Genomic DNA, 24,936 nt, shown 5'->3' with positions numbered 1-24,936 from the left:
AGAGGTAAGTACCAAAGTCTAAGAAGTGTTTGGCCCATTTTGACAGTATCAGAAACTTCTCAGGATACTTTAAAGCCCCTCTCAATACCATGGCACAGACTGGCTGGGAAAAGGGAAAGTGAATAAAATGCATGTCTCTTTCTCACTTCCTCCCTCTACTCTTCTACCTGAGAGTTAAAAGATTGGTACTTCTAAAATCAAAGATAGTGGATGAGTGTGCTGAGAGAAGCCAGATGTCCCATACACCCAGATATACCAGTCTCTTCTTCTAAAAGGCTCCCTTAAAGTTCACCCAGGGAAGGTGTGCGGTGACTTCGACACAGGCTGGACAAGAAGCAGTGTTTCAGGGAGTGTCAGCCATCCAGCCCAGGGCTCAAAGGCCTGGGAGCACAGTCAAAGCCACATACACTGAGCACCCAGTAAGCCCTTCCAGGATGTCTCTGTTGCTCATTCTTTCTTTTCTTTTGGTTTGGCCCACCCCACCGTTACTCCTTTCTCAATTTCCTTTTTCTTGGAAACAAATCAGGACCCAAAACTACCAAGCATCCTCCACACTCATCAGACTGGACCCAACCACAAGCGCCCTGCAAACATGGAGCACCTGAAAGCGATTTGAACCCCTAAGTGATAGGCCTGGGAGGCCCCAGACATCTTCACTTCTCTGGGGTCTTACCTGGGTCTGCCGCTGCTTCTTCACCCCCTGGTGCTGCTGCGGATTTGTGGGCTCTTCTGTGTAACAGTTGTCAATTTTTCGTTTTTCTCTTTAAAGCTTGTGAGAAACTTTTGGATGCAACCTAGTTTTGGTGGCAAGGGGAAATGAGTTCTGTTGGTAAGGGAAACTAATACGGGAGGAGGAGATGTCTGCAGACACTTGCCCAGGGCTCAGCACTGGGCCTCTTTTGCCAGGGGACAGCGGCTGGTTCTGGGATCTCTGGCTGAAAGGAGTGCTCTCTGGGTGCCAGGATTTCACTGGGGGTGGTGTGGGGTGGAGGGAGGGAAGAAGGGAGGGAGGGAGGGAGAGAAAGAGAGAGAGATGGGCTCTGGATTTTTAAAGAGACCCCGAAATAATGGCTTCTGTAAGAGTCCAGGCTTTCAAAGAGGTGTGTTCAAGGACATGAGTGCATTCGTGCCAGGGGGAATGTCTTTTATGGTAAATTAACTCCGGTTAAATTGAATATTTGTTCAAAGGGAAACTCCAGTAGTTAAAGCTGGTATTATCAGTAGCGCTTCCCCGCCCCCTCCCCGCAGACTGGTGCTATGAGGGCGAGAAAAGGGATGCAGCGTAATGTGCAATACAAAGTGATGCTTTGGGGGGTTTTATTTTAATCTAAGATGAGATTGCCTAAAAATTTCTGAGAGAGAAATGAGTATTTATATGGATTAACCCCGACTGTCACCTCATTCCTTTCATCTTTAAAGACTGTCAACTTTATCTTGGCTTTTCAAAAGGAAGAAATGACCCACACAAAGGAAATTAACGTTGTCAGAACGCTGAGTAGAGGATTTGCCTCGGGGTGGGGGGTGGGGGTGGGGGAGCTGGGAGGCTGCTCCCAGTGGTGTGTGCCCTCAAGGGTTAACTCGGGGGAGTTCTCGAAATTTCCCCGACTTTACCTGTCTTCCCAGATCCACTGCTCCCCCTCTCCCCGGCCTCCTCAAATCCCCGCCCCCCCCCCCCCCAGCGCTTTTCTTCTTTGGGCGCTCGGTTTGCGGGGGCTGCAGCTGGTAGAGGCACACTTGGCAAGCTCGCCTCATTAAGAGAGCTCTTTGAAAACGGACTGTGTTTGAGCATTTCCCTAATGAGGACAGGACGGGGTTAAAAAGTGACCATTTCATGGTTGACTTGAACCTGCCTACTTTTCTTGATGTGTCGTTGTGAAATGCTTGATGTGGATAACTCCCACTTGGTGAAGGAAAAAGTCACTGGTTCCTTCAGGTCCGCTGGGGGGACAGAAGGGGGGGGGGCGGTGGGCAGAAGCGAGAGAGAGCGAGAGAAAGGAGAAAGTTGAGGAAGAAAACCGAGAGGCGACGAAGAGGGGGAGAGGAAAGGAGAATCAGAGGAGAGCCCCCCACGACCCCCACAGCACAGTTGGGAATAGGGGCGGCCCCGCCCTGGGGCGGTCGAGTCCCCTTCTTGGCCCCAACCGCCCCTGGCAGCCCCCGGCTAGGCAGACGCGGAGTCCCTGGCACTCACTTTTCCTCTCTCCATTGTCTGGATAGCCTTTGCTTCCACCTCTTCTCCACCCAACCCTTGCCGAAAGCCGGAATTTGGGGGGCGGGGAGTGTGTGTGTGTGTGTGTGTGTGTGTGTGTGTGTGCGCGCGCGCGCGCGCGTGCAGAGAGGGTGCAAGGCAAATCGCTTTCCCCAAATACCCGAAATCAAGTTCATTCACTCGCGACCCGCGGCTCGCGGCCGGGGTGGGTGGGGGCGGGGCCCTCCCCGCGGGAGCGAGGCCGGCGCTACCGCCTCTGCAGGGCCGTAGCGGCACACGCACCCAGCTCGCGCGCGCGCCCGCCCGCCCCGCAGCTTCGGGCGCGCCACCGCCCCGCCCTGCCTGCACCCCGGCGGGGAGGGAGACGCTTTCCGCCGGCGCCCCGGGCCCCGGGGGGTGGGGATTGGGAGAGAGCCAGCGGGGCTGCAGGAGGAGGAGAGCCGAGCGGGCCGCGGGAGGAGGAGGAGACGGAGGAGAAGGAGGAGGGAGCAGGAGGCGGCGGCGGCAGCTCGGCCCGATCCTCCCGCTCCGAGCGAGGCCACGTGCACGGGGCACCCCCGGGAGGGCGGCAAACCGCGGCGAAGCGCGGCGCGCTGTTCCTGCGGAGCGGCCCCGGGGCGCGGGCCCGCGCTGGGGAGACCCCGCAGGACCCCGCCCCCCGCCCCCAGTCCGCGCCGGCGCTCCCCAACTACTTGAGCCGAAGTTCGCTCGGGCCCCCGCCTCCTCGGCCTGCCCCTCCTCCCTTCAGCCGGAGGCTTTGGCGGACCGCGCCCGCCCCGGGTGCGAGAGTCGGCGCCCCAGCCTGGGCCCTGGGGCGGCCTGGGTGTGAGGGAATTTTCCATTCGTTCCTTTCTCGGGCCCAGACCGGCTCAGTGCTTCTCCCACTCGGATGTTCCCGCGGCTTAAAGAGTCCGCAGCGGGCACAGAAATACCTCTCCCAGGGCGGGTTTTCGGGGGTGTGTATGTGTATGTGGTGGTGTGGGGAGAGTGCGGGACTTGCCCAAAGGGCGGAAAGAAGATCTAGTTTGGAGGAAAAAAAAAAAAAGTCATGGTTCAGTTGCACGGATATGAGACCTTTAACAAATGAGGGAGAGAGAGAGGGAGAGAGAGAGAGGAGAAGAGAAAGAGAGAAGCAAGAGGAGGAGGAGGAAGGTGGGGGGCGGGGGGTGTGGAGAGGCTGGTGCAAAAGGAATGCGCGTTTGCAGGAGGAGGAGTAAAGCGATGATTGTGTAATTAAATAATAAAACAATCCTTAAGTCTGATTTGGAGAGAGCTCGAGCGGGGTCCAGAGGGTGGAACCGGTGAAATTTTCAACTTCCAAGTTTTGCAACGAAAGAAAGCGAGAGAGGGAGGGGAAAAAAAAAAAGAGCCCAGAGCAGAAAAGAGAGGAGTTTGGAGCCGAGCGGGAGAGCGGGATTTATCGTTTGGGATTTTTCAGGAGCTCCTTCCGATCCCCCTGGGCTCTGGGCAGCGGCGGCAGCAGCAGCAGCCTCCTCGCTCGGCCGGGTCAGACGCGGGGCGAGGCGGGCGGTCGGGCGGCCGGGCGTGGAGCAGCCGGCGCGGGCGGCGGCGGCTGCAGCCGGGGACCGCGCCGCGAGCCTCTTCCGCCCGGGAGACCTGCGCCCGAGCCCCCTCCCTCACCCCAGCCTCTCCCTTCTCCCCCACCCACCCCGCCCCCACCCAGCCCTCTCCCGCGCGCGCCCAGCCACCCGCGCGCACTCGCTCACGCTCCCCCTCGCGCACACACATGGTCGGCTCGCGGCAAAGTTTCGCCTGCGATCGCCACTCCGGAATCCTGCCGCAGTGCTCGGGGCTGTAACCTTGAACTTTCCCAGCGCGGTGACACATTCTCCTCGCTCTCCCTCCCGCGCTCTCTCCTGCGCCCCCCTCCCCGCCTTTTTTAAAAAAGCATTTCACCACCAACCACCACCCCAATCCAACCCACACCGAACCTTCGCGCACCCCCTAGCCCCCAACAACAACAACAACTGCAAAACAGAAAATAAATCCCCAAACCCAGGCGAAAAGCAGCCAACACCGGCGGCGGCGGCGGCGGCCTCGGCGAGCAGGGCCAGCGCGCTCGGACTGCAAGAGGGTTAAAAGTGTAGATTGGATTTCACCCCGGGAAATCTAGCACGCCGAGTGAACTTGAATCTTTGGCTATTTAAGGAGGACTGGGTTTGTTGTGAAGTTGCGGTGATCCAGCGCAGAGCCCCGTCCTGATTGATCGCATCGCGGGGCTCAGATGACTGTAAAATGAATAGATGAAATTCTTGCTTCTCGAAGATTTTCTTGGGCATCTCCGGGAAAGTGCGTTTTAAGGCGAAGTCATGATGTATTCTCCCATCTGTCTCACTCAGGTACATGTCTCGGTCGCTCTCTCGAGCTTTCTCTCTAGTCCGAAATGCCTTTGTTTTGTTTTGTTGCTCTCGTCTGCCGACAATTAACGGCTTTAGTTAACCTCGGTACGCCCCTGCCCCTCGCAGAAGTGGCCCGGAGTTGCGGCGGGATTTGCGGGGCGGCGTGGGAGCCGGCGCGCGGCTGCTCGCCCGAGGCCATCCTGCGCGCCCAGCCCCGCGCCCCGGGCTCGGGAGCCGGAGCCCGCGCGCTGCCAGGGCAGCTGGGCCGGGCGAGGCCGCCGGGGGTGGGCAGGGCCCGGGCCCGGGAGCGCTAGCCCCTGCGCGGCCCCCCGAGTGCCTGCTGCTACGCGGCGCCCCTGCCCAGGGTGCCCGTCGCCCCGGTCGGTCGCTGGAGCGCTGAGACTGATTCGGGCTTTAGAGGAGCTTTAGGGGGGACTGAGCCCTTATAAACAAGCAGTGAACTTGGGCGAGGGGACTCCAGCACGAGTCCTTGTGGGCGCCTCTGGACTCCGCTGCAGGCAGTGGGCGGGCGACCGAGCGAGTCGGAGGTTGTGGTCCGGGGACCCATTCCTTTGCTTAATTTGGGGATCTGAAACTCTGGTCCATCGTGATCCGCACTTTGAGGTTTCCCGTGACCACACCACAAAGGCAGTCTTTACGTTGACACGAGTTAGTTGGTCGTGGTGAAAGTTAAGGACTTTAGAACATGTTCATTTTGTGGAGACCTGTTCCTTTGACGATATTTGGGCGTAGCTCAGAAGGCAGAAAGTAATGCTGGAAAAGTAAGGTCATTTACATTTTTTTCACTTTGAAAATTGCCCTCCTAAGACCTTAGGAACAACGTTATGACATAAAATACTGGCTTTACACATTTTTGAGAACACGATTTATATAATTTTAAACCAGACGGTCAAATGGAAAAGCAGAGAGACCGAACAGACTTACCTGGGGGCAGTTTTCATCGCTGCCCAGCCAACTAACCACTGGCGAACTCAGTAAATACCTTAGCCCAGAGTTGTTATTTGAAGCAGTATTTTAAACCTCCGAAGGTGTCGGACAGTTGACTTCAGCTTTTTGGAGGCAGTGTCACCATTGGTAATTGATAACCATTTTCTTTGACATTGGCAAAAACAACAACAACAACAACAACAAAAAAAAACTAAACTTAAGTGTCGCCAGGTCTTAGGTGTGTTACAATAATTTAAAAAAATTCAATATCACGGTGATGCATTTTTATAATGGACAAATGATTAAGATTTCAATTGTATGACAATTAGAAGCCATTGTGATTGGAAAGGACTAAGGCATTCATAAATTGTGAATGAAGATGAAAACAATGATAAGGCTTATTCAGTGATTGGATACAGTCCTGTAGCTTTTTGGCTGACACATTTTTTATTGTTTATATTTTGTTTGGCATCTGAGTATGATTAACTTAGATATGGCTATTTTCAGCAAGTAACGTGCACTTTAATTTCACAAAACTGGAAAAATGAGTTGCTGAGCTATTTGTATTTTAAAGCTATGAATAAAGGCTAATACATATGATGATGAAACTGTTTCAGGTATAGCGAATTGCCTTTAGTTGTAAAAGTTACCTTTCATATTAGCCATCAGCAGGATTTTTTTTTCCTCCTAGTAAACCGTGTTCATTTGATATTATTTTTACATTATTGAAGCATAGCTCCATTAAAACAAATCGAGGTAAGCTTTTTCGCTTACAAAGTACCACATCCCTTATTCTCACCTGTAAAAGATTGCTTTTCTATATAAATTTAGATTTCTAGCATCAGTTGCTCAGAAACATTGCTAGAGATTACATTGCATTTTTGATTTCCTCTAAATATCATTGTAAAGTCACTAGCTTTAACTTAATTTCTGTAAATTGGAAATAACATTGCAGCTTCGTGACATATGGAATATTAGGAGCATATATAGCATAATCATTCAGCTCTCACATTAGTATTCAAGAACACATACTTACCAACGCTAATTCATGATGACTAATATTCTCTACTGTTTTAGTAATGTAAATCTAGGTTGACGTATTAAAACTGTTTTTGGGATTGAAGGCCTATACTACAGAAGGGATTGTAGCTTTCACATTCTCACTTAATTAATATCTCTGTGGCTTTATAGGTAATGTGGGGTGTTACAAAAGTAAGAACACATTAACAGTGCAACTTTTATATCAGACCAGTAGTTAGTTTTGTATGATAGGAGTCTAATGGCTAGAGCAAAATGTTTTTTGGGTTGTGTAAATACAGAATAGAGAAACATTCTTAACTGCTTGAAAACTTTACAAAGTGTCTCAGTTGTTGCAATAAAGTGTCTAGGTTTTAGAAAGAATTTTAATTCAAAAGGAGCTACAGTTAAAGTTGCTATTTAGCAAAGTGTGATGTAAAAGTGTCAGTATATTGATATAAATCAGTATTTCTACCTCAGTATAAATCAGACATAAAAGGAAAATTAAGAACCATCATATATGATTTAATATTTTGCTTTTTCTAAAAATAATGTAAACCCTTAATAAAACTTTCACCTGCCATGATTGCATTGACTTTTAAAATTTCATTGTCAGTCAAGTTCTTCAGGTACATAGCTTTAATGGTTTATTATTATATAGCAATGCTCCAAGAAGATCTAGTATTTATTCTTCCACCTCTGTATTGATCTAATTTTCCATCCGTTTCATGGAAACCATTGTTTCTGTGAAGAAAAATAAATATTTCTGGTGGAATTAAGATTGTTTACTTTTATATTCGAAATTTGTAACTTGGTTATTTTATCAATTTAGATCAATTAAAAGAAGTTTGAAAAGAGAAATGTCAGTGAATTTTGATAAAAATTCTGAAAGGGCAGGGTGGCATATTACCTTGGTATAGAGCCATTCGATCTTAAACCACTCAGATGCTCAGCTTAAGAAAAAACTTTCATAATTGTTTAGTAAAGTGTTATTGTGATAAACTATTCATTAGGACATTTGAATACCTTAATCACTTTTTTTTTTTTTCTTTTTTGGATGAAGACAGTTACTATGTTCCATATTCATGTCACTCAAAATGACTAAAAATATATTGCAACTCATTGTTAGAAAACAGTCACACTTGAGAGATGACATTTTAGGTATGTTAATACAGAAATATATGTGACTTATAACAAACCTCTACTTACCATTTATTTTTTGGTTTTTTTGGAGGTTATGTCTCCATGTTAAGTGTTTCACTTGAAAGGAGTCCACAGAATGCTAAAGCCCTGAAAGATGTTTATAAGGCAAGTTTGTGGAGGGAGGAAGTTTACTATTTCTAGTTATCAATAAGAAAAAAAGTGTGTTTTAAAAACATTACTTGGCAACATTGGCAACAAACTCAAGACAAACTTAAAAAAACCAGCATTGTTTTGCGTGCATTTGCTAAGAAAGTCCAAATTCAGTCCTCAGATGTGCATTTTGATTGTGTAAAATAATTTATTAACATTTTGAGGTTTGTGACATGACAGATGATTTGAAACTCAAACAGATTTAGTAAAAACTATGTTTGATGTCTCTATAAGAAAATGAAATGTCACTGAACATAGTACTTAAGGATGTAAGCACTTAAGAGTTACCCCACCGCTTAATAATATCTGTTAAAATAATACAGCTTTTTAAAAAGTGGGGCAAGGGTAAAACACCGGGACAGAGCTCCCTCCCAGCCCCATGTACCCTTTACATTCTCAACTCTTTGGCTGATGACTACGTATGTATGTTTTTTACTCATATCCATAAATCATAGTAGAAGTCAGATTATAGGAAGTGAGTTCCCAAAGCATGTTTAAGTCCACATTTCCTTGAACAGGGCTTCCTTTGCATTATGTCTAAGGGGGATAAGCAAAGTTTTTGTAGTTACAGTGAAGACTGAAAGCATGGCCTCAGAAAGTATATGGAGATAGGGAGGTCTTATCATGGGCTGTGGTTGCTGTTAGCAGGACTGTTCCCACACAAAGAACAGATTGTGGTTTAACTCTTTCCATGGCCTAGTTTAATGTGCTCGCATAGTAACCGAATTGTTCAAATCTCTGCTGGAAACTACTGATCAGTTTAATGATTTCCTCCATGGCATTTGGTTATGCCTCACGCTGTGATGTAATCATCTGCATTCTGTATTGTTATAGAATTTTGATTTATACTCATTCTGCCGTAGGAACGCTTTACAGCAATATGTTACAGCCCTTGATAACTGCATTATTGATCGGATGGGACATACATACACCTTTTCCGTATGGGAAGTGCAGGCTGTGAACATACCACGGTCTTTAGCATTGGAAACCTGAATTTCATCTTAAAAATGGATTCAAAACTATATGGGATTTTTGGGGGGACACCTTCTTTGTTAGAGTGGCATCAGTGGCACTTTCTTCATCTTTAACCCTCCTGCAGTTCATCCGTCTGCTGGTTAGATAGAGAATTTATTTCACATAGTTCAGGGTGACTAGCACCAGCACGTACATTCTACGTTGGGATATGATAGGGTAGAGAAAGTTATTTTCTGGTTGGGGTGACAATACAGTCAGTGTGACCAGAAAAGTGGCCGCAGCGGAAGTTCTTATTTGCTTCAGATCTTGGTTTATTGCATTCATGCAGAATGCGTGCACAGGGGGTTAGCTCTTTCTGTGAGCAGTAAATAGGCCTAAGCTTATGAGACAGGTTTTACCTATGGCAGGAAGTAATGAAACGCTAACTGCTTTGGGAAGTCACTTGAAATATCTGTAGGTGAAGATTATCTGCCATTCCTCACTGCCTCCCTCCCTTAAAAAAGACTTAGATGGAACAGGCAGGAAAAATGCAGAACCCTAAGGTAGACCACTTAATTCAAAAGGCAGGATACTGTACGGTCGATACACGTGCAGCTTCCCAAGCCATGCATACACGCACCCACAGTCCTGCCGGAGAATTCACATGCGTAGCAAATGCATTGTATTGATTCCACAAAAGCAGTAAGTGACCAGCGGTGCACTCCCGGTGTCACCCTGCCACCGCATGCAGAGACACAAAGCATGTAAAGTTGGTGCCAAGTTGCCATTTTTCATTGTTCACCTCAGATGGATTTTTAAGGGGTTTAGAATAATTGCCATACTCCTGTGATCGGTTAACAAATTAACCGGCTCTGTGGGGCTTTGGATTCTGTAGGAAAGCTGCTGGAAGAAGCTTCATATAATTTTTGTTTTCAACTTTAGAAACTTTTGCTGAAAAGCGAAAGAACGTGTCTCTGTGTCTATGAGAGAATAGAGTGAGAATGCGTGTGTGTGTGTGTGTGTGTGTGTGTGTGTGTGTGTGTGTTGGAGGTTAGTGTTGGTGGTGGAGGGGAGAGAACGCACTGCTCAAAGTATGGAAACCTTCTGTTCAGGACACTGATACGACAAGCTGTGTCCTTTGCCCACTTTCCCTCACTGTATACCGGTTTCTCTAGTTACCACTCTTGGAATGGTGCTGTTTCAGTGTTGGAATGTTGGACGTTTGATAAGAAAATGGATCAAGTTTAATGGCGCATGCTCTTTGAGCCACCAGCAGCCTCTTGCTGAGAGCATGCTCCAAAAGCGGGAACTGTGTGGCATTACGCTGAGCATCTATATGCTTTGTGTTTCTGTGCCACAGAGAAGAGAAATGAACTGTGGCATCGCTCCTGCCTTCTGAACAGCTCTGCTCCGATTAAAAAAAAAAAAAAAAATCTCACTGTGTTCTTTGTAAAATGGTACTGCTTAGCGTTAGTTGGTCAATCAAATATTTAGATATTAAATTAGGTGCCAAGCACCTTGGTTTACTTACGTTTTAAAGAATGTAGGATGCATGGTGGGAATGAGGGGGATGGGCCAGAGTGGAAATACAAATATAAATCTTATTTTCTTTTTAGGAGGCAGAATCAACCTGTAAGTTTTGGTGGAAAAGGGGTTGCTTGTCATACTTTATTTTCTTCTTGTCTTGCTATTTTGATAATTTTAAATAAGAAAAGAATGTTATTTTTATGCCTAACTTTTTGTAGTGCTTGGGAATGGATTGTAGTTTTTTTTTTTTTTTTTTGAGCCTTTGCAATGAAACTGACTGTGTATGTATTCTCCCCTGACCCCCCCTACCCCCATCTTCCACAGGATGAATTTCACCCATTCATCGAGGCACTACTCCCACACGTCCGTGCAATCGCCTACACTTGGTTCAACCTGCAGGCTCGGAAACGCAAGTACTTTAAAAAGCATGAGAAGCGAATGTCAAAGGATGAAGAAAGAGCAGTCAAAGATGAGCTTCTCAGCGAAAAGCCTGAAATCAAACAGAAGTGGGCATCCAGGCTCCTGGCCAAACTGCGCAAAGACATCCGCCAGGAGTACCGAGAGGACTTTGTGCTCACCGTGACTGGCAAGAAGCACCCGTGCTGTGTCTTATCCAATCCCGACCAGAAGGGTAAGATCAGGAGAATCGACTGCCTGCGACAGGCAGACAAAGTCTGGCGTCTGGATCTAGTCATGGTGATCCTGTTCAAAGGCATCCCCTTGGAAAGTACCGATGGAGAGCGGCTCATGAAATCCCCACATTGCACAAACCCAGCACTTTGTGTCCAGCCACATCATATCACAGTATCAGTTAAGGAGCTTGATTTGTTTTTGGCATACTACGTGCAGGAGCAAGGTAGGAGCAGATCGTTCTTTCTTCTAGCTCGGCAAACACTGCTCACAAACCCCGTATGCGGAGTATCTGGCTTGGGTTAGATGGTCCTCGAGGCCCCTAGACCTCCTTCACCCACTCTGGCTACTCCCATGCCCACGGCCACGTGCAAGCCGTGGAAATAGACATGGAGCTTTCGTACCTGGATAGGCGTGGATGTCTTACAAAAGACCACAAAGAGATGCATTTTCAAATGTCTTTGAAAGCATACACCTTTTCAAAGACGCAGACTAGTCTGCAAAAGATAGTTAATTACGATTCACTTTTTGTCCTCGGCAACATTCCTTGCATGCAGTCATCTTTTCTCAGTCGGAAAATGTAAATTTATTTATGAAGAGTCAAACCCGCTTTTTAAAAATCTCAGTATAGCCTCCTAACTAGCGTGGTAGACGAACTTTACTTACGAATCTAGTCCTATTGCACCGAAAATAGAATTAACATTTCCTATTACAAAATGCCCAAGGTAGCATTTATCTATCAGAAAGTGTATCTCACGTAGAGCTAGATTTATTTAATTTAAATATTTCTATCAACGCCTACTTCTGATTGTGTAATAATAGTCGCTGTCGATGGAATGGATTGTAGTTCTTGTTTAAATAATTTACGCTATAATATTTCCCCAGCGTGACTTGGGAAGACTTAGTATCATTAGTTTCCTTGAATGTGAATTTATCAAACTTACCGAGGAGAAAAGGTGTAGCCCTCCTGACAGAACAAAAACAGAAAGTGGACTGGTTACACTGGTTTAAAATAAATCTCAAAAAGAATGTGGAAACCACATACCATACCTATTAAAAAAATACCTGGTAAAGAGGGTGGTGTAAATGTTGCCCGGATGAGTCAAAAATAGGTGAGATTTTTGCTGAACGTATTTTTGAGTTCATGAAATGCTTCTTTATTATTTTTTATTTTTCTTAGTATGCCTTTCCTTAAATAGTGACAGTCGCTCTTCTTCAAATACATGGGTCAAGATACAGATTTCCACGTATTAGCAACAGTCCGTAGTAAAACATCATTTTAAAAAGCAGCATACCAAAAGTGGACTGAGGTTGGATCTGTCACAGATGGTGGGTCATTTCCTACCTCGGCCTGGTGGGAGGGAAGCAGATAGGGGTGGCTGACGGGTATCTGACGTTCGTCATACAAATGTGGGATTCAAGAAATCGGTCTGAACTTTATTACTGTCCAAGAAAATAAAATATCAGGGTTATAGTCGTTTGGCTCAGCAATCTAGATACTTATCATGTGCTTTTTGTCTTTCTAATTCCTTGATACAGTTTTAGAGATAATGCTTAAACGTCATTGAAGAATGTCTAGTTTGATTTTAAATAATATGCTGGACAACACATATTTGCAACGTTTACTATTTTTCTCTTGGAAACACCGCATTTACCATTTCCGTGCATTTAAGGATTAAAGGCCAAGCACTGATGGTTTAGGGAGAACTCTGTTTTCACCCTGTGTGTCCTAAAATCCAAGGCCATTAACACACGACACTTAATTTGACTGACAGCTGTCTAGGAGGTGACCTCGGAAGGTGGGCTACGTATGTGCGTTGGACTGTAGAGTGTGTTGTACGTGAATTGTGAAAGTCAAGGCTGGAAGTAAAGTTTTAAAAAGTGGGTCATGCAACTTTGTAGTGCAGGGAGGGAAGATTCACTGCTGCTCATACTCTGACTTGCTGGAAGGCTAGTCCTGGAGGTGTGCACGTATGTACATTCCCTCCCGGGGCAGGCAGCCAACTCTCTTGGTTGATGAACTGACAATAAAGAACACATCCTTTGGATTTGTGAAGATAGATTGAAGAAAGAAAACTGCATAAATGCCTTCTGCTTTGCACCATTGGTCCTGATAATCACGAAGTTTTAAAAACAACTCTCGGAGACCATGTTTTCAGATAAGACACTGATTTTGTTGTTGTTCTAAGTATCTGTCATAGAAAGCTTTCGTTATTTTACCCCGTACATCTATTCTGTATCCTCTCCTATCTGCCAGTGCTTCATCTCTTCTTAACATCTGTTGGCTCTTTCTTTGAAAAAGTCACATCAGGATGCTTTTGCGTTTTCCTTTTTTTTCCCAAATTTGTATCTTTCTATTTTCTTGTTTTATTTTTTGGTCAAATGTAGGTTAATTGTGTTGGTTTGCAGTACAATTGATTGAAGAAGGCATTTACAAAGATAAGTCTGTAGTCAATCAAAGTGCTGCGTATCTCCCATCATGACTCTTTATTCCTCCTTTAAGTACACGAAAACCCACTTAAGTCTGTTTTATAAATCAGGCAAAGGAGTATGAAGAAAAACATGAAAGAAAAATAGGAAAAGAAAACTGTAATGTTTACAGTAGAATGAGCAACGAAATTACCTTTCTTCCCCCCCCCTTTTTTCTCTGTCTCCCCACTTCTAAGCGACTGGGAGGAAAACATGAGAAAGAACAGAGAGAATGCCAAAGATGGTTGCCACTGGCACCAGGATTGGCATCAGACCCTCTTTGTTTAGCTCAGGATGCCTGTGATTTGTTAGTTGGCATCCGCATTGCAGTGTGGAGTGATGTTACAATATATTGACAATTTCCAGATCTAGAAATGTCAATAGTCCTCTTGGTTATTTATACAAGATCACAAGCTGCATCTCTTTTGGAGGATGAAATAAAGACCAACATATAATAAAGTTCCATTGTTGGCCAACTTCCTATGCTTTTCTTTTTCCCTCTTTCTCTTTTGGTTCAACCCACACTTCTTTTTTTTCCCCCCCTCATGCCCAGCAGCCTCATGTTTTTTGAAATGTGGAAAGTTCCTAGAGCTTTGACACAAGCCATAGTACTACATCTGCATCTGATATGGTTTTGGGAAAACTTGATGCATTTTGAAATCATTTTTGATGTGTAGTGCATTAGACCTTTGCATCACATGGCCACAAGGCAGTATTTTCTTTAAGGCTAAATCTCTTTGTTATTCAGCCTCTTCTACGCACATAGCCCGGTTGACCGCAATTTAGTCCATTTGTTCTATTTCTCTACATTAGTAAAGGGTCATGTTCGATCCAGTCGTTTGTAAAATTGTATAAGCCCCTCACTTTACCTAAAATGTACACATCATGGGGAAGTAACTGCGTTTAAATCCATAAAATCATTTGACGCTATTGATTCAGAGAGCTGCGCTTCGGCTGTTTCGTTGCTACAAGAACCGCCATTTTGTTTGTGAAGTGCCAGGCGAGGGGGAAAAAAAAGGCAGACACTGTGCTTGATGCCAATAATGGTTGCCAGTGGCACCGAGGTTGGCATCAGACCCTCTTTGTCTAGTTGCTGAATGCCTTTGATTCGTTGGTTGGCATCCGCATTGCAGTGGGCACACTGGAAAGTTTTTGACAATCCCTGAATGAAAGCTGCTTGCTTGTTTGCTGCAGCAAACCTTAGCTAATATAAAACCCTTCCTTTTTATTTTTTAGGTGTTTTTTTTTTAAAGGCTGGGAGAGATTAAAGGGAAAAATAGCTCTAAAGTGGCCTCCATTTTCCCAAAGACGTTAAAGATGTCCAGTGATTCTGGGGCAGGTGGTAACTATTCCCCATCTTGTCTTTGTGATTGCATCCGTGAAAGCAAAACAAAACAAAACAAAAACCAGGCAAGCCTTGCACAGGACACCTTACTGGGACAGAAGTGGGCTGTACGATGCGGGGTGTGCAGTGAGGGTGTGGAGGGCCAGCTGAATGGAGTGATATATAATGCATTCATTATGACTGACTATTGCTTTCAGTCACATCACTGCTTATTTCTTATGCAAGTTTTAGTTCCTTCAGTTTCTGCCCTTCCAAATTTTGTAGTAACATGTTGAGAGGATCTAACTTTTCTTTCTAGGTAGCAGCGTGTAACAGTGTAAATGTTAAAAAAAAAAAAAAAAAAAAAAGCAAATCTTGAGGAAACCTGTGTGCTAAGGTCTGATACAAATCGTTCATTGCTGAATTTCCCAATTCTGCCTCAGAAGGTTGCCAGATTCTCAGTGCACAATTCTGCACACCAGGAAAAGCAACCAAAAGGCTGAAATAATTTTGGTTGAAGTTTCCTAGATAGTTAGCATTACTGTCGCTTTCCCGTTAACCACCGTTATCTCGTTAATTAATAAGAAGGATTAGCAGTTCTACCCAAAGGGCTGCAGGGAAGGAAGTCTGGCCTATGGGAGGCCTTGGGTCCAGGCTGTGTCCCGGATGAAGGGGGAACAGGCTGGGTTGGGTGGGGGAACTGGGCTTTCTCTGAGGCAGGAAGAGGTCAGAACATACTAAGAAGTTTAGAGATCTCAAGAGATAGTAACTGTTGTCCTGAATTTAACAGGTTAGAGTTTAAACTAAGTCAGCCTAACTGATTTTTGGACTCTCCTTTGCACTCCTATTAAACCTGTTTCGGATACTGAAGAGAGGCCAGGAACTTCATGGCTCTCATCAAAGCGAGGTTTCCTTTAGCCTTGTGGAGCCCTTAAAATCATGGTCCGTTGCTGGATGGCAACTTTTGTGGTGTTATTGTTAAGTGTTGTGATCATTAAAGTACCTTTGGAAGTTGTGAAAAATGTGACTTGTTTACATCATTATTATTGTTTTTGAAATAGAATCCTTCCCGGTTGTCACATATCATTAGCGAGGAAGCAAATGCGAAGAATTATTTTCCTCCCTCAGTTACTGACTTTTAGAATCCTTTTGGGTAACAATTATTTCTTTATGAAAAGCTTAAGTAGATAATGGTTTGCAAGTTGACAGCGTGTTTTAACATTTTAATAAATTTCACTTCATTTGCAGGTATTTCCCATTATGGGGAAAACTAAGCTTTTATACTGTGTTACAAGTAGGCTGCTCTCTAGGATGATTTGGCGTGCTTGTATTGCGAAGTGCTCAGAGAGCGTAAAGTTGGTGTGCATGTTTGACTTAGGGGAACACTGCTAAGTTTTCCCATCTAGCATCCTGTCCTTGACTGAACTCATGAACTGCAGTGCACATTTGTTTGCATTCTGGCTCACACACAATTCACCAGATAAAGAATGGCTCTTACTGGCATGCCTAGCTCCTAGGCTTAATGAGACCTTTGTGGGAACATATATTGTAAGATAAGATACTTAGCAATTTTCTCACTGATAAGAAGAAAACACAGTCTAAGGGGCCAGAAGTTCACCCTCCATGCCATGATGTCCCCGCCATAAGAGAGCTCTGCTAGACAATTCAAGAGTTAAACTCGGAGGCCCCAGTTGCCAGCTGGGAAAGCTTGGCATCTGTGTTCTGATATGGCAAACTAAGCTCTTGCATTGCTGTTAATATGATTTCACTTTTCAAAGGGAAAGGGGAGGGGGAGAGAGAGACAGTGAGAGAGAGAGGGGGGGGAGAGGCTCGTTTGTTACATCCATTATGATTTTCAAATATTAAAAAAAAATAACAGTGACCCACTTTCTGGAGGCAGCGAAGGTAGGGAAAATATCCTACCGACAGCATTAGACATCCCACACACCTTCTGCCCTCCCCACCCCCCCCCCCCCCGCATATGCACAGCAGTACACATTTTATAATAAAAAATATTCATCTAGATTATGGATTTGGATCTGCAAATTCAGTGCACTATGCCTCTTGAGTGGTAAAATGACTCTGTATGTAAAAGAACCGAAATGCTGTTCATTATTCAGGAATAATGGTAATTTGGGGGGAGATGTGACTCCTTCCCAAGGGTGACTCCTCGACAGATTCAGTGTGTGCCTTGGAGCTTGGGCAGGAGCCATTTAGGGAGGACACCTATGGCCACTGCTTTAAGTTCTTTAAAGTTGCTGTTTTCTAGCGTGGTGTGGGAGAGTGTTTCCACACGTCGAGGTAACATAGATTGGGTAGGATTTCTTATTTACTAAGTTGTTTTTCCTTAAAGTTGGAACTTGGGAGGGAATTGCCAAAAGGAAATTAAAGTTTTAATCCTTCCATTAACTTTTTCCTTTCACATGTGGCATTTCAGTCTGAAACGCTCCAAGATATCTGACTTAGTAAAGCCTTTCTCCTCATAAACGTTCACTGTGCCTGACTGGACTGAAACACTGGATCAGTGGGGTTAAAAAACCTCTGTCACGACACTCTTTTACCCTTACCATCTCTGCCGACCTGTTAGGATTTCAGCACCTGAAGAGGGAGGGGCCCAGCGCACGGCTGAGTCAGAATTCTCTGGAATTCGTAAAAGTGGAGATAAGTAAGTTTTCCTTTCTGTCACCCCAGTGGCTTGTATGATAACTGACTTTACAGTGAAGGGAATAATTACCGCTTTGTTGGAAGCTTAAGGCTGCAGAGAGTGGAGATAGCGGAGGAAAACCTTATTGAAATGGGAGATTGTTCAATATCAGAAATCGTGGGCAGAGACAAGGGTGATGCCCAGCTTCTCGGTAGGGATTTCTGCTTGGGGAAGGATAGCATTTTCTATGTGCCGTGGCGGAGCAAGTGACCAGCCACACGTAATGTTCTAAGCAAAGTTTCCAGCTTTTTCCCCCTCCATCCTTGTGGGGGAGGAATAATTTTAGAAGTCTCAAGGACTGGTGGTTATGTGATGGGAAACTGGGGTTCTTAACAGCAGCGTGCCTCAGCGCCAAGCACAGCAAGAGGGGAACTTCCTCTGAATCATGCATGCTTTCCTGTGGCCACACGGTACGTCCTCCCGTTGTAGAGAGCGTTCTTGGGCCCTTGAACTCTAATTATGTGATGTGGTTAATTTAACTGAATTCAGTTGTGAGGATTTGGCATCGAGCATAAATCATCAGACGGCGAGGACCTTGTGAAGTCCGTGTAGTGAGGAGTGAGTCTGTGGGATTAGCTTGTGTTAGACTGAACGGTACAGGATGTGAGGCTAATGGGACTTGAATGGTTGGGCTTTTGGTTGTTATATTATTCAGAAAATTGGAAGAAATGGCTAGCAATTAACCAATGAGGTGGAAAGACCTTGAGGCTGAATTGAAGGCCACACATCGAAAAAAAAAAAAAAAGTCCTCAAAATTTACATCAAGCAGTGTTCTAAGATAGGAATGCAAACTATTCCTGTGCATAAATATATTGTTTATAATAAAACACTTAGGAACACATATTCTCTCTTTTATGATGATAGTTTAAACAGGACAGCGTTGATGAATCACAGACAAATTAAAGAACTCTGAATAAGGACTATATAATTGAAAATATGGGGTGATGGATGAAGTAATTTTACTAGCTGAGAGTTGCCTGGAGGTTGTATATTTTCAGAATCCCATTTTAAGGCAGTTCAGAGCATGTAGTAAGTTCTGGATGAGGCACAAATCATTTGAAAATGGGATTTGTTTAAACAAGTGCAAAAAAGAAAGTAAGAATTGCCTTTGGAAAAAAAAATTCTTTATTCTAAGTCTGTGCAGTTTAAAATTTGGGGTTGGATTTAACTCCATTTCTCAAAATAGAAAATCTAATACATAGGATTCAGTTGAATTTTAAGATACACATATCTCCCACGAAACTACACAAAAGCCTTTAATAGGAATCAGTTAATACGAAGTGACACTAATTTATATTCTGATGCTGAATGAGGCTGAAGATTTCTTTAAAAACTTGGGTTTTCCAAAGCACACTTTGAAAAAAAATGCGTGGAAAAAATGTGTCGCTGTTAACAGGGAATGGCAGAGCTCAGGACAAAAATCTAATCATGAGCACAGATGTTAAGAAAGTTATTTGAAATAGGGTGCATTCTGTAATTCACGTGAGGAGGGGATTACATTTATGCCTATGTTAATAACACGAGTATGTCAATACCCAGTCTATACCCCTCTATTAGTGAAATCTAAAGTGTGAAAAATGTTCCTGCTTAGGACAACTTGTATTTTATTATTCTGACATCTGCAGTTTCTGGATGGATTACCTTAAATTTGCTATGCTATGTTAAAAGCCTTGTTTTATGAGGTCGGTCTCAGCTTCTGGCCTTGGTGTCAGGAACCCTGCTACGTGATGCAACTTGCCTTGTTAGGTTTAATTGACCAAAGCTGATGTGTTAAAACAATTCATTTGTGCTGTAACTTATGCCCTGGCTAAGTTGCTACCTGAATCCTTTGACCTTGACTTGTCTGGGTCACGAAATGGCTGCAAGCTGTTTGACCTTTCTATTGTGCAGTAATGTCACTGTTTCCTCTTATTCTTTTATGGTAATAGCTGACAAAAAGCCCCAGCCCTGACTTTACACCCCAGTGGATTCGAGGCGTCCCTCTGCAGTAGCCATGTCTTCTGTTTGACATGGTCTGGCTGTAGAAGTGACTTTCTTTTGTTTGCTGACAGTGATGGGGACAAATTTGCAGCCCTCCTTGCTGCAAGAGTTGGGGGATAGTATTCTGGCATTTGGAGGGATTTGAATTCCTTCTGCTTAGATTTTCAGTTTCCGTGTTTTATGATGATGCACATCACAGTTCCCTTTCCCCCACTCTTCTGGGGTTGACTTTTCAGCTTTTTATATTTATGATTTCCTTAATAATCGCTTTTCGACATTTTCAGCTGTTACAATAAAAATATTTTCTTGTCATTGCATAGGGTGAAAGTGATAGATTTATGTATGCTTTTGGGTACCAATATATAAGTCCTAAAACAACTGACTTCTAAACTTCGCCATGTAAATCTTTGTCCAGCATTGGAAAAAGCCTCCTACTAACCATGCAGGACAAGCCACAATTTTCCAGAAATCAGAGTGATGTTGTAACTTTACGTATTCCATCTTATAACTCAGAGTGTATAGTTTTAGGGGAAGCCTATTCTTTGTGACTTAAATAGCTAAGTTCCAATACATGGTAACGAACCATTAGTAGATTGGAAGTTTTTATTTCTGTGGGGACTTTTGCCAGCATGTGAAATTGAATATTTATTTTAATGAACATAAAAATTGTCTTTGTATTCTTCACGAAGATCCGTATGCAAAAATGGAGTTTTACCTCTGTTCTCTTCTGAAGCAGTGAAATAATTTTATTTTTAAAATATTGGAAATGCCTCCTAAAATGCTAAAACACAGATATTTTTATCCTACCAAATTTTTCTTTGCCAAATATGACACTGTAGTTCATGATTTTTCCTATATTTGCCAGATTAAATATTTAAAATCCAAGCTGTTACATTTTATTTTTAAATTATTAGAGGAAAAAAGGAAGTTTAAGTTAGAATGTGCATTTCCTTACTTGCACGCCGCATGCTGTTTATACATGTGTGTGGATACGCTGACAGATGAGAGACAATGTGGTACAGACACTAGAACCTTGGGCAAAAGCACTAGATTTTTCTATTCCCATTTAAAAAAATAACTGAAATGGCAGGTGAGAGGATTTTACTTTTTCTTTTCTTTTCTTTTTTGTTAGGTGACGGTTGTTTGAATCTATTTTTCCCCCAGGAATGTTCACAAGATCAAGGAATTTAAATGCTTCTCAGCATTAATTGTGTTGATAATCCAGCATCCCAGGGGTTCGAGGAAGAAGGGTGAACGAAATACACTGAATCTGATTTTACTCAGTAGCGTTAGTTTTTCTCTGTTCTATAAAACCCAGTCTAGACTCAAAGACATGTCTCTTGGCTTTCTTTTCACTCGTTGGCTTCCCCAGTGGTAGAGCCACCATAGAGTTGGGTTTGGATATGGCTAGTGGGTTAATGGGTCGGATGCAGTGGGACAGTGGCTGGAAAACATTGACCAGCTCTTGAGGATTATGAATGTTTATAACTTCTTCCTGAAGTCAGTCTCAGTTCCTCCAGCGAAAGAACTTAAAATGCATCTCAACTGTTGAGTTACAGAGGTTAAGTTCCTGGACCATGGGTAGTTGGTGGATGCTGGGATGTGTGTGTGTGTGGGTGGGTGTGGGCGTGGGTGGGTGTGGGTGTGTGTGTGGGTGTGGGTTGGGTGTGGGTGTGTATGTGTGTACCCGAGTGCGCGTTACAGAAGTTAAAGAGGAAAAGTGAAGGTGGAAAAAAAGAGAGAAGTAGGGCTTAGATCTCGTAGGAACTACTTAAGAGGGATAGCTCATTCATAGCTTGAAGAGCAACTAACAATGCAATTTAAAATATTGAATTTTGGGTTGCTTTTGGAGTTGAGTACATCTCCCTTCTTCCTGCCATTTTAGGTTTTTTCCAGCACCAAAAGTAACGTGCATGACTCTGACAATTAGGGGCCTAGTCTTGATTCTACCCTGTATCAGCTTTGTGACCTTGGTCAAGCCACGTAAGCTCCAGGTGCTTTGGTTTTCCGTTTTGTAAAATGGGGATTAAAATGTCTGCTTCACAGGACTGTTTTGGGATTAAATGAAATAATTCATGAAAGAAAAGCGATAATGTTAGTAATAGCCATTCTCGCTCTATGTAAAGGCACATCACATGACATGGACGTCCAGAGAAGCTACCATAATGTTGAAGAGAAGGAGTGATTGGGTGTTGAAGCAAAAGGTCATCAATTAGTTTGTACACATCAGGTGATAAGACATTCCCAAGAGAAAATGAAAGGCCTGATCAGTGATGTGAATAGATACTTGTTAGTAAGACCTCTAAATGTAGGAATACGAAGTTAGCTAGTTGTATATAGTTTTAAAATCTACTGAAACTAGGATAACTGTGCAGCTTTAGCAGTCCTTTATATCACATTTACCGGAGAAGTAGTTTTGTGATCAATCTAGTGGTGTGTCAAAGGAAGGAGTAAAATAATTCTATTAGCAGCTCTCTGAATACATAACTCAACTTTGGTATCAGATGAAGGGTGTCCTAGCAAGACTTGCAATTCATTGCATTCCGGTAAAAGCATAAGACTTTTATTTACCAAAAATTTAAATTGCCAGCATTTGGGAGAACTACACTTGTGTTTTAAATTTGGTTGGACAGAAGTGATGATGTGGCCAGCTCGGCTGGATTGTTCTTGGAGAAGAGCATGCCGCTGGTTTTTAGACGCTAAGTCTGTAAGTGTCTTATTTAAAAGTCACCCCTGGTTGGGTCAACACTCAAAATGTTTAATTAGTTGCATGAATTGTTTTGACTTCATTACCACTTAGCTTTTCTCCTTTAAGTCAGTCTTCCCCATTTATCCTTTTTATGGTTTTAAGAAAATTAATTAAGTGATCTCCAGGGGAAAAAAAAAAACTTGCTATTTCTTACTTAAAGTGATTTCAGTTTTATTGAGAACAACTGGAAGCCACATGGGAAAGGGTTAGAACATTTACTTCTTCTCAAGCTAGATTTGGGATGAGTGTTTGACTTTATGGCTCTGGTTGGCTGGATCCTGTGGTCAGCTTTTGTGGGCAGATCTGCGGGGAGCTGGCCATAACACTTGACATCCGTGGCCGGGGGGCAGTGGCTCCCCTCGCTCTCTCTGCCCAACAGGTTTGGAAAGTGGACAGATTCACCCACACCCACGATCTCTACCGGAGAGTATCACGTTGGGTGCCGTTCCAAAAAAAGTCATATTCTCATATGAAGCATTTTATAATAATAATACCTGGGGGTTCTGGCCAGGAGTGACAGGAAAAGCTATGTCACTGTTTGTTCATCTGTTAAAGGATAACTGGGATGTGCAGCAGGCCGAATCAGAACATTGATTAGTTTGTTTTGATTCTGGCACATAACTGTGAATAATCTGTGTCACGCGTTTTCTCTTTGAGGACATACCTGGTGCTCAGTTGCTATTCTTCTGTTCGTGGGATACGCAAAAATTAAAAAGCACGTATTTTAGTCCATGAAGCAAATTTTATCCAAAATTGTTTAACATACGTAAAACGGATTGCTGTTGATGGCAGAAGGCGTTGGTATTTTATCTTTCCAATACATTGGAAAAGCTTTGTTTACACTTATGATTTAAAGATGAGGTTGACCTAAAATAGGAGTGCATATATGGTTCATGGTTCTTAAATACTGGTTGCCTTTCATAGCCTCCTGGAGATGCTAACATGTTTCTTTAAATTTCCTGACGGTAAAGTATTAATATTTTTGGATAAGACTTAGAGTTATCATGTAACAATATCTGTTCTATTTACAGTCTCCAAATAAGGGAAAAGCTGCTTATAGTAATATGAGGATCACTGGTCTTACAATAATTAAATAGACTTGTTATACTACATTAATCCCTTTTGGAACATTTGGAATGACTTCTTAGTACTAACAAACATAGCATTAGGGCCTAAAATTAATCTGCTTTTTGTATCCAACATTTTATAATATAAAACATGTGTATAGAGAAACATATTTTGGGTTTAGGATGAGTTCATAGGAGGACAAAATGAAATTATATTGCAGTATGATTCCTAGGACTGATAAAATATGCAATTCATTTAGAATCAGCCTAGGTAGACAAATTGTTTTTGGTAAGGTTTGGTTTTCTGGTGAGCGCCATGTTTGGGCTCTCGGAATTACTTTCCCCCTGAGATCAAGGTTTTGTAAATGCCCCACCGGATATATGCAGTATGAAATGGGAACATTTCAATCCAGTATCTGGGAGGCTGTGTTAACACCTTGTGAGCTAGTGTTTCTTGGTGCGGCTATGTATTAATCCCAGAGAAAATGAACAGGACTCAGTTTTAAAGTCTGGTCCAGTCTTATTCTATGTTTCATAGAAATGGTTTGAGTTAATGACGGACTCTGAACTCACACAGCATTATTGCAGATTTGTTGAAGGGACTTCTGAAATAGGGTGACATTTATATCTTCTGCTGTAGAAGCCCCACAAGGCATAATTTCCTCCTCACTGTGGGCTATTTTTATTGTGGAGTTTTTCACACCCAGGATGTGAATTCCACCTGGGGTGTTCCAGTTCCAGGGAAAATACTTCGTGCAGGATGAAGTATTAGTTCCCATCTAGGACAGATTGCATGCGTCTGTGCAGAGTGGGTTGGATGCGCTGAGATTATCCAGTGGTTTGCAGCCATTTTAGACCGTGTGCCTGGGACCAGCTAACACATTGTCAGGGAAAAACATGATGTAGCAACAATATTAGATCATGCAAATGAGACTACTGAATAGTAATAGTTATGGGCAATATTTTGGAAAACACTGATTAGTGACAGTTTTATTACAGCAAATGTATGTATCAAGTCCCCAGATTTCATTGTAATGCACTGAAAACAGATGTCAAAGTGTCCCAAACAGAATTTCATGGTTAATCTACATATTGCATGGAAAGTACAAACAAACCATTTAGAATTCTGTTATTTAATCCTTTTAGAAGGAATGAAAATATACAATTTAGATTTACTCCATTCTTTCTTTTAATTTCAGTTTTTGTTTTCTAGGGGCTGATGATAAGTTATTTTTTTGTTGTTGTTGTTATTTGCTATTTTCTTAAGATGCGTATGGGAGAAGACATATCTTCACATAGACATGGTTTTACTTCATGTACTTTGAACTGTAAGTTTCTGAACATAAGGTCTTTGCATTAAAAAAAAAAAAAAAAAAAAGGAAAAATTAGGCTCTAAATTATTTAGTGACCTGGCAATGGAATTACTTCCTTCCAGTCCTTTGTTTACTGAGGTAGAGTTTCTTCTCTGCCACATAGTGATTGAAGAAGCATGCTGGAGACGAGGAGAAGAAAATTGGTAGTCCAAGTACCCAGGAGACCTTGAGCCTTTCAGGGTCTCTGTCAAGTGAGGATATTGGCCAGAAGACTTCTACTATCCCTCTTAGCTCTGGCATCTTAGGAATTTAGCTCCTGGTTACCTTGGCAG

At 43.3% G+C, this 24,936-nt stretch overlaps 1 protein-coding gene and 1 long non-coding RNA gene across 21 annotated transcripts in view; one reads left to right on the top strand and one right to left on the bottom strand.

Moving 5' to 3' along the window:
• Positions 1-2,165, bottom strand: part of LOC123592683 — a 46,007-nt gene extending 43,842 nt beyond the window's left edge. For 2 of the 6 annotated variants that reach the window (XR_006709906.1, XR_006709911.1), the window contains exon 1: positions 674-2,165. This is a non-coding gene — a long non-coding RNA (uncharacterized LOC123592683). The remainder of the gene's footprint in view (positions 1-673) is intronic. The other 4 variants (XR_006709909.1, XR_006709908.1, XR_006709910.1 and 1 more) reach the window with 4 other exon arrangements.
• NFIB (nuclear factor I B) overlaps positions 1-24,936 on the top strand; it is a 453,529-nt gene that overhangs the window by 206,625 nt on the left and 221,968 nt on the right. For 8 of the 15 annotated variants that reach the window (XM_045468032.1, XM_045468031.1, XM_045468045.1 and 5 more), the window contains exon 2: positions 10,693-11,224. In XM_045468032.1, coding sequence (XP_045323988.1) covers positions 10,693-11,224 — 532 coding nt within the window. Of the gene's footprint in view, positions 1-3,385; positions 4,570-10,280; positions 10,299-10,692; positions 11,225-24,936 lie in introns of those variants that run through there. The other 7 variants (XM_045468034.1, XM_045468040.1, XM_045468033.1 and 4 more) reach the window with 6 other exon arrangements.

The sequence above is a fragment of the Leopardus geoffroyi genome, chromosome D4 (genome assembly GCF_018350155.1).
Source record: "Leopardus geoffroyi isolate Oge1 chromosome D4, O.geoffroyi_Oge1_pat1.0, whole genome shotgun sequence".
Lineage (NCBI taxonomy): Eukaryota > Metazoa > Chordata > Mammalia > Carnivora > Felidae > Leopardus > Leopardus geoffroyi.
This window is presented reverse-complemented; position numbering and strand designations above follow the sequence as displayed.